This window comes from Typopeltis vanoorti, chromosome 1, assembly GCF_054136105.1.
Source record: "Typopeltis vanoorti isolate ZY-2024b chromosome 1, IOZ_Tvanoo_1.0, whole genome shotgun sequence".
Lineage (NCBI taxonomy): Eukaryota > Metazoa > Arthropoda > Arachnida > Uropygi > Thelyphonidae > Typopeltis > Typopeltis vanoorti.
In genome coordinates this window covers 134,490,760-134,503,294 of record NC_143549.1, presented here as the reverse complement: position 1 = coordinate 134,503,294, position 12,535 = coordinate 134,490,760, and the positions used below count along the sequence as shown (strand labels likewise).

General features: G+C 37.4%; 1 protein-coding gene across 1 annotated transcript in view; it reads right to left on the bottom strand.

Annotated features, from left to right (window-relative positions):
* LOC150110451 (choline O-acetyltransferase-like) overlaps nucleotides 1-11,675 on the bottom strand; it is a 63,609-nt gene extending 51,934 nt beyond the window's left edge. Inside the window, exon 1 of the mRNA XM_090398698.1 lies at nucleotides 11,490-11,675. Within this exon, the coding sequence (XP_090254824.1) occupies nucleotides 11,490-11,504 (15 nt within the window). The 5' untranslated portion in view covers nucleotides 11,505-11,675. The remainder of the gene's footprint in view (nucleotides 1-11,489) is intronic.
* Nucleotides 11,676-12,535: the final 860 nt, after the last annotated feature.

The window sequence follows — 12,535 nt, the reverse complement described above, 5'->3', positions numbered from 1 at the left end:
GTATTAGTCTACGTACAGCCTTAGGAGCACCGAAATCCATCATATTCAGAGGATAAGTATTTTTCTCTCTGATTTCTTTGGTCATACTTTAATTTATTAAGACGTTTCAGTGCTATTTGATACCTTCTCTTCAGTGGTGCATTCATTTTAGTTCAAATATAAACATAAAGGTGAGTTACTATAGTTTACCCATGAAAATATAATGAATTTGGATAGATCAATGCCTAATCGAGATCATGAATAACAGACTATTCAATTACAGGTTATATTTTGAACTGTGAAATGAACAATGAAGTAAACTTACGAAAGATTAAAAAAAAAAAAACGTTCATTTGTAATTCGGATTATTCGAATGCTTACTTTAATTCCTCATTTTGCAAGGCAGTAAAAAAAAGAAACAAAAAATGATGTTGCCATATTCTTTGTTGTGCTGTGCGCGCGCGTGTGTGTGTGAGAGAGAGAGAGACGCAAAAAATGAGAAGGCTGATCAAATTATCACTAATTCATAAAATAAAGCACAATAACGATAAAATGTATTCTGATGCTTTCTGTGCAGTGTAATCGCATGAGCGACTCCACCCGTTGCTCCACTTACTGCCTCTACGTTCCTTTTATAATAAGGGAATATTTTAATTTAGCAGAATTCATCTAGAAAAACGATCTTAGAAGAGCATCAAACTTATCTTCCGATAATGGTGCATCTTCCTAATTAGAGTCATTTGTTCCCAAACTGAACAATTCATTTGCTCGGTGCACGTGTTTTGTCACTAAGGGTTCTCGTCCAAATCAACACGGGGGGGGGGGGGGGAGGAGATGCCAATCATAGCATGTCTGAAAATTAAGCCACTCACTGGTTGTACCGACAAATCTCTATCTGGGAGCACTAAATTAACGAACTCCAAGTAATGAAAAGCTTTGCCTAATGCTACTTCCTATCACGTGCAATTTATGGAGTCTTCCACCCCCCCCACGACCGCTGGTCCAGCGTTGTGTAGAAGGATTGATGCCAGTCGTCAGGAGACCTGTGTTGAATTACAACATTGCTAACCGAGATGATTAATTAGAGCGGTATTTAGATTTAATGATATTTTATTCCAGTGGGAGTCTCTGTAAACGGTCTGTCAATCAAACAACAAAAGGGATCAGGAACTTCGGTGAGCAGTGCCACATTGTTGCTATGCAATACTTCATTTGTATTTTTTATTTTTATTTTTTAATATTGACTTTCATGCTATTTCATGTGCCAGTGGGTTGTTGGGATATAATATGACTAGTAGTGATTTTCCCGAAAGTAACTGTTTAAAGTTTCCAGCCTGCAAACATAGAGCTTTGTCTCTCTCTTTCTCCAATCTAAGCTAGTTTCTGTGCTCTTGGATTGTGTATAATAAAAGGTTTCTTATTCTAAACTTTTTTAATCTCTGTAAAGAAAATCCGAAATTTAGTTGTTGTAATCTCGACTCGTCAGACTTTCATTAATATGTCAATCGTAGTCTTTCTAGAAGAAGCAATTCATTCTAACAAACCATTATCTTAGTCGATTTGTAAACCATATCGGCTTACAAATTTCTAGTTCTAGTCGATTTCTAGCTACTCACAGAAGTTATACACTGCTTGAAAAGAAGTCAACAGACACAAAAGAAACAAGTATGGGTGTGTTTGATGCCCGGCGAACTTCTCTTACCAGAGAGTGAAAACCAAACTATGAAATTCGGAGGTGACGGTGTGATGCCATGGTATGGTCCTATTTTTCCTGATTTGGCCACGGACCTCTGTTTGCGGCGCCACGAATATTGAATTCCGAGAGGTATCTGAAAATTCTGGACAATCCAATGCTTCCTACTTTGTGGAAAGTAGGTCAGTTTCTACGGAACTGACCATTGTCTCTTCCAGCAAGATAATGCACAGCACCAGTAGAAGGCTGCTGCTGCTGTAACTGCGTGGTTTGGACATAACTACCACACTTGAGTGGCCTTCACAGAGATCTGATCTTAACCCTATTGAACATCTGTGGGATGACCTAGAGTGTCAGGTGAGGTCAAGGGACGTCCGCCCCCACAATAGTCCAGGACCTGACTGCATGCCAACAGAAAGAATGGTTCAAAATTCCCATTGATTGCTATGGTAAGCTCGTGGAAGGTATGCTCTGTAGGATTGCTGCAGTCATCGCAGCGAAAGAAAGCCCTACATCTTATTAAAGTGGGCACCATAACTGTTTGTTATTCGCACCATGGAGTCCATTAACTTCTTTCCATGTAGTGTACATATGCAAGCAAGAAAGTAAATCTGATAACATAGATCGATGAGTGTTCACTTCAGCTAGTTAATAGCAATGGTCTGGGTTTAAATCTTTTCTCGAAAGACATTAAAATAAGTTAAAAGCAAACTCTTCTCAAGAAGAGAAAAAAAAAACAATTACCATGAACATTAACAATAATACATGTTCCTTGGTTACTCAATATAATTGAATATAACAAAAGGTAGTGTATTACAGTTACACTAGCTTATATTTCCAAAATTTAGAATTTTTTGGAGGAAAATAAACCTGGCAAGTTTAAATGGTTAAAAGTCATTATAAACCGCTGCGGCTGTAGCATATATGAAGATTATTCAAACAAAGCAAGAATGCTATTTTATCAATTCGTTTTATTAATCATTATGTAATTTGTTCACTGTCACTCTCTTTGGATAATCATTTTAAATTGAAATAAAACGAATTACATCAAAATTAAAAAATTAAAAAAAATTCAATTTATTCAAATTAAATATAGTCACCATACATAAATATTTGAAATGACATATCGCCTGACAGGCGTGTGTTTATTTTTGTAGAAATGGTGTTTGCATCCATAGCACTAAGCCCCCCCCCCCCCAATAAGAAATCTTGTCAAATTCGATTCTATCGCTGACCAGAGGAATTTTTCTAAGCCTTTCTTTGACTGGTTCCCTAGTTAGTCAATTTCTGTCCTGTACAGCAGTTTTTTTTTCTGGAAATTCTGTATTTCACCGTACTCTCTCTCCTCCCGGAAGCCAATTAAAATCACTGACAGCCTTGGCCCAATTATCTGTGATCGACTAAGGATGGAACTGGCTATCCTCCACCTAACTTTTAAAAAGTTAGTTTTGGCTAAACGGTGTCGACTACTTCCTTTGGGGAAATAAGAGGCATTGTCTTCTGTAAGGATGAAGATAATAGGAAGGGCATCTGCCAGGAATTCTATATATTCGAATTACCATCCAGACCTTCATGTTAATGGCTATTTTGCTTGACGGAATTTCCTTGGCACTCATTTTATTAGATGTGTGTGTGTGTGTGTGTGTGTGTGTGTGTGTGTGTGTGTGTGTGTGTGTGTGTGTGTGTGTGATGATGATGATGTTTTCTGTTGATCTGCCACCACTAAATCGTTTTTCAGGGAATAACTTTATCAAAGAAATAATTTGAATTAAACAATGGTAACAAGTTTTGTTAGTAAGAATAAAGATTAGATTTGTGGAATTCTAATTACTTTTGGATCCTCCGTAGTTCAGGCAGTATGGACGATGCCCGCTGGCTGGAGAGATCTGGTATTAAATTCTCCCTCGGGCGCAAAATATAATTAGGGGTTTTCATCTGAAGACGAGTTAGCCGGCCTCATTCGGTGGTGGTGGTGGTGGGGGGGGGGTTTACCTCTCGGAGACTCGGGTGTTTTATCTCGCAAAAACAGATAAATTGGCCAGAAGCCCATCTGAAATTAATAGACACAGTGCACTGATAGAGCTGGGTTCGATTCCCGTCCAAGACGTGAGGAACCTTTATCTGATCTCCTTTGACTACAGGTGAGGTAGGGGTGGGGTTTCACCTCGAAACTCGGGTTTTTCGTCCCGGATCCGTGATCAGTCATAAAAATTGTTATTTCCCGCCCCAACGCCAGACTCTGCGACAATCAGGTTGGAGTTTCCCATAGCTGAATAAAATCATAATGGATCCTGCACTAAGCGGGATAAAAGCGCTATACAGAGAAAGAAGAAGAAGATTAAGACTTCTAAATGTCATGTCAATCCTTGAACAGTTCAGACGGACAAATAGAAAAGCTAAGTCGATAGCTGATAGAGTTACGAAGCGTATCCAACAAGAGGTATAATGGAAGCATTAGAGTATCTGCACGGTGAATATTCTGTGTTATGCTGTTCTCCAATTCGCAACATCATTTTTACTAGTCTGCCAATAATAAACAACTTCACTGCTTTCTTAAATATCCAAGTGTTCATTACAAACTAAACTTACGATTCATCATTTCCTTCCAACAGTAAGGAAGGATGTGATATTTCTTCTTTTCTAAGGGTTCTACTTAATAAGTGAAGGCAATCTGTAAGTATTCATTGGAATCAAAGTAATGCTAAACTGTATTTACGCACCCACTCTTAAAATGCATTTTAGGGAGTAGGGGGGGGGGAAACATAAATCTCCTTTCAGGCCGGATTTCTTTCTCTGAATGAAAAAGCGCTGAAGTATGTGGCATATTAAGAAATATAAATACTGTAAACATTCCAATGCGTGTTGTGTTTTTTAATTAAAATGACGGTAATTTCATTAAGTTATATTAAGAAACTTTTTAGTTTCTTAGACGGAACCGAGGAGAAAGAGAATTTACATGAATAAATGTCAAAATACTTCTCAAGATATACTATCAATCTGGCATTTCACATTTTTTGCACTTAGAAATACGTTACTCCATATGTGATTCTACAACTGTTAGAAAGGCCATCAAATTCTTTCTAAAGTACTCCTACTTTTGCTTCTGTATTTTTTTTGCAGAAAATATCACATGTACGAGACCAGAGGGTAAAATTATGATGCACGTTCCATACAGCGATGACCTTATCTGACTTTAGACACATGTGAAATACTATCTGTACAAAATACCATCTCATTTGTGCATAAAGAACTAAGATCTTGAGTGTTCTTCTTGCATAGGCTAGAGGAATCACTCAAGAAAGAAACACTTTTTTTTATTGTCATATGAAATCTCTTTCAGAATTTTCCATGAATGACAAGGTGCTTTCAGTGCGTAACTTGTGGATAAATTGGATGACTTGCTGAAAGGCTGTTTCCCTTTAATAATGTCAGCAGCTTAGCATTTGCCAGTACCAATTAAGTAAGATATCATTCAATGTTTTCGGAGTTTTTGGATATCTTAAGAAAGAGTGCAACTGAAACTTATTAAAAAGGGTTTTAAGTATAAAGCTTAAAATTCTTCTAGGTAAAGATTTGTAGCAAATGATTAGAACCCCTTTTTAGGGGGGGGGAGCATTAAATGGGATTATATGAGGGGAGTTTCATTGTTTATAAACATTTCTTCTTACGGGAAGTCAAAATTCAACATGAAGATGGGTTGAGTTATATCTCGAACCTGATCATCTTCTAGGTAAAATTCTAGTAAACGTTTTTCTTAGAAAAATACAAAAAAATTCTCTCGGAAAGCACACAATTAGCAATCATAACGAACTGATACTTCGCGGCCATAGTGACCATTTATAAACAAGCCAGCGTTGCTACAAATGTGTTTCTCTTTTATTTCGATGATCATACTTGTCGTATAGGAGACTATCCTTATCGCCATGACTGTTAGCACAGATTATTTATAAACATTCGAATCCAAGCGCCAAAATATCCCGGTCAATCATCACTTTATTCGGTTATATTGTTATATGAATTGCTGCCATAATTGGCTAAATCTGCATGCAATATTCTGTATGAAATATTAAGAAGAAATGAGGCAAATTACATCGCGAACTCACCTTCTGGAACGGGTTGTATATGATACTGTGTAGATGATAAAGCATAACACACACACACATATATATGATGAAACGAATCACTTTAAAGATATTAAAATTGAGTCTTCGTAACTCAATTAGTACCGAATCTGTCCTTTGACCGGAATCACAAGGGTTTACAACTAAAGGTGAATTAGATATTATCATATGAGGTAGGATTTTATTTCCTGGAAACTAGAGTTTTTGCTAGCTAGACGTAATAGACTCTGCCGATGGAATTCACTGCCCAGTTACAATAGTCACACCAAATGAAGTCTAGTTAGTTGGTCGTGATAGGCCATTGAGTTTAAGAATTAAAGTAATGGATACAAATTGTTTGACGTCTATAGTTGATACAATTCGTTGTTTCTTTGCCTTTATTATGAATTTCTTTAAGTAGAAACAACGAATTTTGTTAGCGTGTTCGGAACGGCTTGCATTAAGTTTGCTATTATCCGTTTATCATTACGGCAACTCACCTTTTATAAATGCATCCTTTCACTCTTATAAAATGCATCCTGAATCATGAAGTCCCTATAATAAATTTCAGTTATACTCATTTAGCATCATAATTAACAGAATCCCACTTGCAAAATGCTGCATATAATACGATTTCAGGACACAAATTCCCCATTCTTCCGAAGTCACTAATCCTACCATTAGCCGTCTCTTCTTACAATTTCCTTTTTCCTTTTGATGGCGTCGCCAATGCAAAAGCGTATGTTACACAGTGGACTAAACGATTAACATCATTAACCGCCTGGGTTCAATTTAATCCTCATTTATATGGTATGCATGACTAGTGAAAACACAGCTAGGAACTGTTGCCTGTTAATAAGAATCGGTGGTTATTTTTTGTAGTATTGCTCAAATAGTATTGCCCGAACACTTAAAAATACTCCATTAAGTTAAAAATTCAGATATCAAATCTGTTTCGTAGATCGAGTTCATATCTCTGGCTATCTCGCATATCAATCACCAGACAAGAATATCCACATCGTTTGCACTGAATAATAACTATTCATCTACCATAATTGGTGCGTACAGTGTCACTCTCTCCACTCACCACAGGTAATATACTCATTACAATGTTCTTCATTGTTCACGGACAGCTTCACCAACCCTCATACAAGTACAGTTTTAGACATTTCGGATGTGATGTTTCGAGGCAGTGTGACGCACGGAGAACAACTCCGTAATGCAGTGCTTGCCTCGGTGCAGTTCGAGACATCTGTGAATATTCTCATCGTCGTCTCATAAAAGTGAAAGATGTTCAAGTTGTTTCCTCCATGAACCCAACGGTGCAGCCATTTACGTCTACGTCCCCTATTACGCAACAAGTGGAGTGAAAAATATTCCAAGTGCGGTAAATCTGCACCCTAATTTCCATAGAAAATTTATCAACTTTCTTTGTGGATCCCCCAGGCATCTTCCTCCTCTTCCCAAACCTGTCGATTGCAGCAAGCTAAAATTGGCAGAAATTATTCAAATCCTAGAGTTTGTCTGAACTCTCATCAACGCGTCAGCGCTTCGGGGCACAAGTGGGCATAAGTGCAAACACCACACGTGCCTTGGGCCGTCCTTCTGCCAGACGAATGTGCTCTTTTGAATTATTGGGTTATCACGGTACGGACGACGGCGAAAGGAAAACGCCTGTTTGGCACGTTCCACTGATCGAACTGCCATCCCACATACTACTTCCCCCCCCTCTCTCCCTCACGTCTACTCTCCCCCTTCCACTTGCCCGCACGGGAAGGTTAGAGGGCTCGTGATCGAGAGCCAAGATGAACATGCTAATTCAGCAACACGCGAACAAACATACAGAGGAACACTGCAATGAGGCACGAACAGTTTTGCTATTGGTCATGCTGTCTTTTGCCCTCTGGCTTACGGAGGATGGGCCACTACTTCGAGTGACAGGAGATCCGCCTTTCTTATGTCCCTTAAGACGTACATCTTGGATATTTGGAACCGATGCACAGAAGCTAAACTGTAGTCACGTTATGCGGAGATGACCGCAGAAAAATAACATTGCAGGAACTCAGCATAGTAACCCTTACTGGGGAATTGCGCAAGACGAATGCTGTCTGCTTAAATAGAACGCATTAGTGTTATTTCTGTGTGTGTGTGTGTGTGTGTGTGTGTGTGTGTGTTGAGAGAGAGACAGGGAAAGAAAAAATCATCTGATGATACATATTCTGTGTGTGTGTTATGACGCAGTATGACCTTTGCCCCTGCACCATAAAACAATCTCTCTCTCTCTCTCTCTCTCTCTCTCTCTCAGTGACTTTTCATTCTAGGCTTTTCCATTAGTTATTGATGGCCCCAAAGATAGCCCAAACTATTCAAAAGCGCATGAAATTAATACACGTACACACAGACACTTCCCAACCTTAGTTGCCTCATTACTAATCCACTAAACTCTCTCTCTTTCTCTGTACTTAGATTCAGGGAAACGGCATGCGTATCGCTTAAGCACCTGTGACGTCATCAATCGAATTATCACCTCGTGTAGGGGGTTAGATAGCGATGAGACATATTGACAATTGGTGTGTCAGTGAGTTAATGTGTAACCATAGAAACACTTCCGAAACAGGATGTCATTAACTTCCCGAGAGCTACATCAGCAGCATGTTTCTGTTAATATTTCCCTCCCCACGAATTCAATGGACTTTTGTCGGTAAGTTCATTCACGTCCCCTTCTTCCCCCCCTCCAGTTGGAAGTCGTTGTTATGCGCCGATTATATGTCACGTATAGGATATTCATCACCTCCCTGAAGCTCTTCATTTGAATACTTCGCCTTGCTCTGCATGATACTTTATCGTGGTGGGTCATTGGCGTTCTATGTGTATGCACGGTGTGTCATTATCCCCCACTCTGTAAAGCCATGCACATTTATCAGGGGTAATAAAATACAGATGGACTTTCTTAAACAGTTTACCTAACAGCGATGATATACTCTGTAATTCCTCTGGTGTTATCGCCATTGCACGAAAGTGGAACATCGAAATAAGCAGTTGGAACATGAACGTTTTGGTGCTTGTTACTGCTGCATTTCATAAATTCAAGAACGGCAGTGGGAATTGTAAAATGTTACTGTGATACTGCGTACCAAATAAGCTTATGCTAATGGTTAGTGAATCATTTTATGGGCTGTAAATACTCAGTTGAGACAATACCTTAATTGGAGTGGCAGATGAAAATGAAAAGATGCTTCATATGTTCCAGTGATTAAGAAGGTGTCTGTGAATAATTGCCAATGCTGTACAGTTTTGTACGTGCAGATGTTGAGATGAAAGGAACAGAAATGTACTTGCGGTCAAACTGTCTGTTCTGAGAATTTCTTCTTTTTCAAACACTGCAATAAATTTGAATTATGGCAAATGATTACAAATCATAACACCTCGGTAACGAAATTCGTTCGTGACAAAATGCTGATTATTTATCTGGAATTTTAAGAGTATTACCAATCAGTCTATAGCTGCTGTATTTGCAAAAATAAAGATGTTTCGTTAGATATTTATTAGGTAATATTTAATCTTTTTTTTTTGTATGTGAGAGATGATGATGATGATGATGATATCAGTCTATAGAATACCGGTACTGGCAAAGACCTCTCCCAAATTTCTTCACTCTTCTCTATTTCTCACGGGATATCATATCTTCATCCATTTGCTTCTTGCTATTACTATGATCTCATCCTCGAACTTCCTCTCTATGGAATCCAAACCGTAATGGCTAGCCCCGTTCCAATTTAACTGTTTGGCTTTTTGAATAACATGAACAGTTTTTATGATCAGTCGAATGTCTGAATTTTAAGAGAATTGATCACTGAATACTCTCTCTCTCTCTCTTAATCAAAGGCCATTTAGGTACCATATGTAGAAGTGGCGATATAATGGAACTTTCTTTTAAAAGAGATGGGCAAATCACCCTTCGTTCACTTGCCTAGTCTCCACTAATTATCGTATTTATTTAATTTAAATTAAATGCTATAAAATATTATGCTTTCTTAGAAGTGCAAAATTAGAAATTTTTAGCTAGTTAGTTTTCGTATGATGACACAACGTCCGTGAGTCCCTTTTACGGGAAGATACGGCACCATCTCAATCCCCCTTAATTTTATCCAGGCTCAGGACCGGCATAGCTGACGAGTCAGGCCTATGGCTGGGTCTTAAGTATTCCTGACTGTAATCCGTGTATGTTCTCGGAGGCGGTGTGCGTGAGCAAAAATTACAGATAAATTGAGTAGAAAAACTCTGCTGTCCACGCCCAAGACCGGCTAACTTGACTATGATAGATCCTTCAGCTCCTCTCGTCGGCGACGGGAATCGAACCCAGGACACTCCTTCCCCAGGCATATGATTGCGAAGCGCATAGCCACTAGGCTAACCGCGCGGACTTTAGATGGTGTAAGACATGTATAAGAACATAAAATTTCTTAAAACTAAAATAAATTTCCAGTTCATATACTAAAGAACATTTAATGATATTAAGCAATAGGATTTATAATTAAGTTGGACCAACTCCTTAATAATAATTAAAATCATTATATTAATCATCTAGCTTATAATTAAATATGCTCATTATTATTTAACTGGAAGATATCGAAATTAGGAGCTTAAAAAGTAGATATCGTAGTAAGTAAACACATATAATTTCAAAGAAATTAATTACGAAATATTTAGAATGCTACATATTTTATATCTAAATATCCATATTTTATTTAACAAAAAGCCTTTCCAATGTAATCAATTCCGATCACGAAATATGGAAGACACAGCCCGTATCAACCAAATAACTATGCAGCAATTTCAGTTCTAATTCAGGAAAATATTTTGAAGCAAACTAGAATGGACTGGCAGAGGTCTTTTCTCTCTCTGTCTCTCTCTCTGTTTTCCGAGCAGAGCTCATTAAATCTAATCCTCTCATTGCACAGTCCCAATATTTCTAAGATAACGTAGCAACGATGACTAACTTGATCTCCTGCGATGAAAAGTCCACGAGATGAATCCCTTCAGTCTCACATTTTAAGCTTCTAGACTGACTATTTCTTCTTTCTTCTTTACGCTTCCCGAAGGACATGGGAGCTACAAACACTTTTTTTTTTCAGACATAAGCGATTTTCCAAAAATAGACCTAGATCTCTTCTTTTCTCTTTCCAACCCATTGTTTAGTATTTTAATCTTTGCGTAGAAGAAAAAAAAACAACCTGAAATTATCCAAGAGATTTTCTTACAAGGACATTTGCGGGAGGCTTTTATTGAAGCTCTAGAATGTTGTAGACTGAATTTTTAGTTATCACATTACTAAAAAAGGTTTAGAAATCGGCTTAAGGATCACTGAAGAAGCATTCTGCTCATCCACCGGAACTGATAAGAACTTCCATTTCATTGATGTCTAAGCACTGAGCTTTAAGAAGCTTATCTTTCTAAAATAAGACGTTTTTTTTACGAAACTTTTCTAAGGAAATACTGTGATCAGATCTCCAAGAGTTGTTTTCGCTCATTTTTATCAAGTTATTCGAGATATTTATTCTTCAATTTCCAATAAACATATCCGCTTTATCAGTGCATTGCAGTTGTAAATAAAATTAAATCAATGGAAGAATGCAATTAAGGGGGACATCGTTATTGAAGCATATAAAGCAGCTAATGATTAGTTTAAGAGAGTAACCTTCTTGTAATTCACTTACCCAGTTTTCTTTCATTTCTGCGTATTCTTTCAAACGGTTCTGAAGTTTTTCACCTTCTCCTCCTGGTTTCTCGAATTCTTCTACTATTTGTGCTGTCTGGTCATATTGTGGAGCAGAAACCACCGCTTTGATACTGGCCAAGTAACGCTCGAGTGTCAGCTTCAGGTCTGGTACAGGCAGTCGAGGTAGTTCCTGAAATAAATCATCCACCATTTTCTTCAAACATTAACAAAATAAATGTTTGAAACATTCCTATTATAAATTTTACTACAGGAAAATCCTTAGCGATTCCCCTTTTGGGTTTGTGAATAACTGAAAAGTAGATTACACACTTCTAAATAATTATTTAAAATATTATATTTCGCTCAGTTAAAGTTTTAACTACTGATCATTCTAATTTAGGACAACGAATTTGATTTCGAAATAACAGAAGAAACAAAGAATAAAATAATGACATGGCACTTTCAATAAATTATCACTACTGATTTTTAATGAATAAATTTAAGGTAGTACAGAATAAATATAAGGGGGAAAATATCGTTATATCTGCTCATTCTCCCAAATGAGTATTTGCTTGAACGCTATTTATGCAATGGGATTTGCCCTTCAAAATCTTCTTGAAACATTTCGAACCGGTTAGATTGATGTTTTATCAATTGTCCAATGAAACGTTACCCACACTCTAATTCTCTGTTGGTTTTCGTTATTTGTTTTCATTAAGAATCCACAAACAAAAGACATGTTTGTATTTCTAATCGCACATTTCATTGTATTTGATGATACCGTTTTAATTAAAGTTTTATATAATTAAGGTAATTAAGGTTACTTATACGTATCAACTCATCAGATATACACTCAGTTAGTGGTGAAACTGAGTCGATGTGTATGTAAGAATAAATCAAGAGACAAAGCACTAATACAATGATACTTATTGTATCAATTACTTATTGTAATTGATACAATAAGCTTTGATTGTATCAATTAGCAGAGGCTATTTGATACAATCAAGAGCTTCCATTGGCACAATATTGAGAGGTAAGTCATCA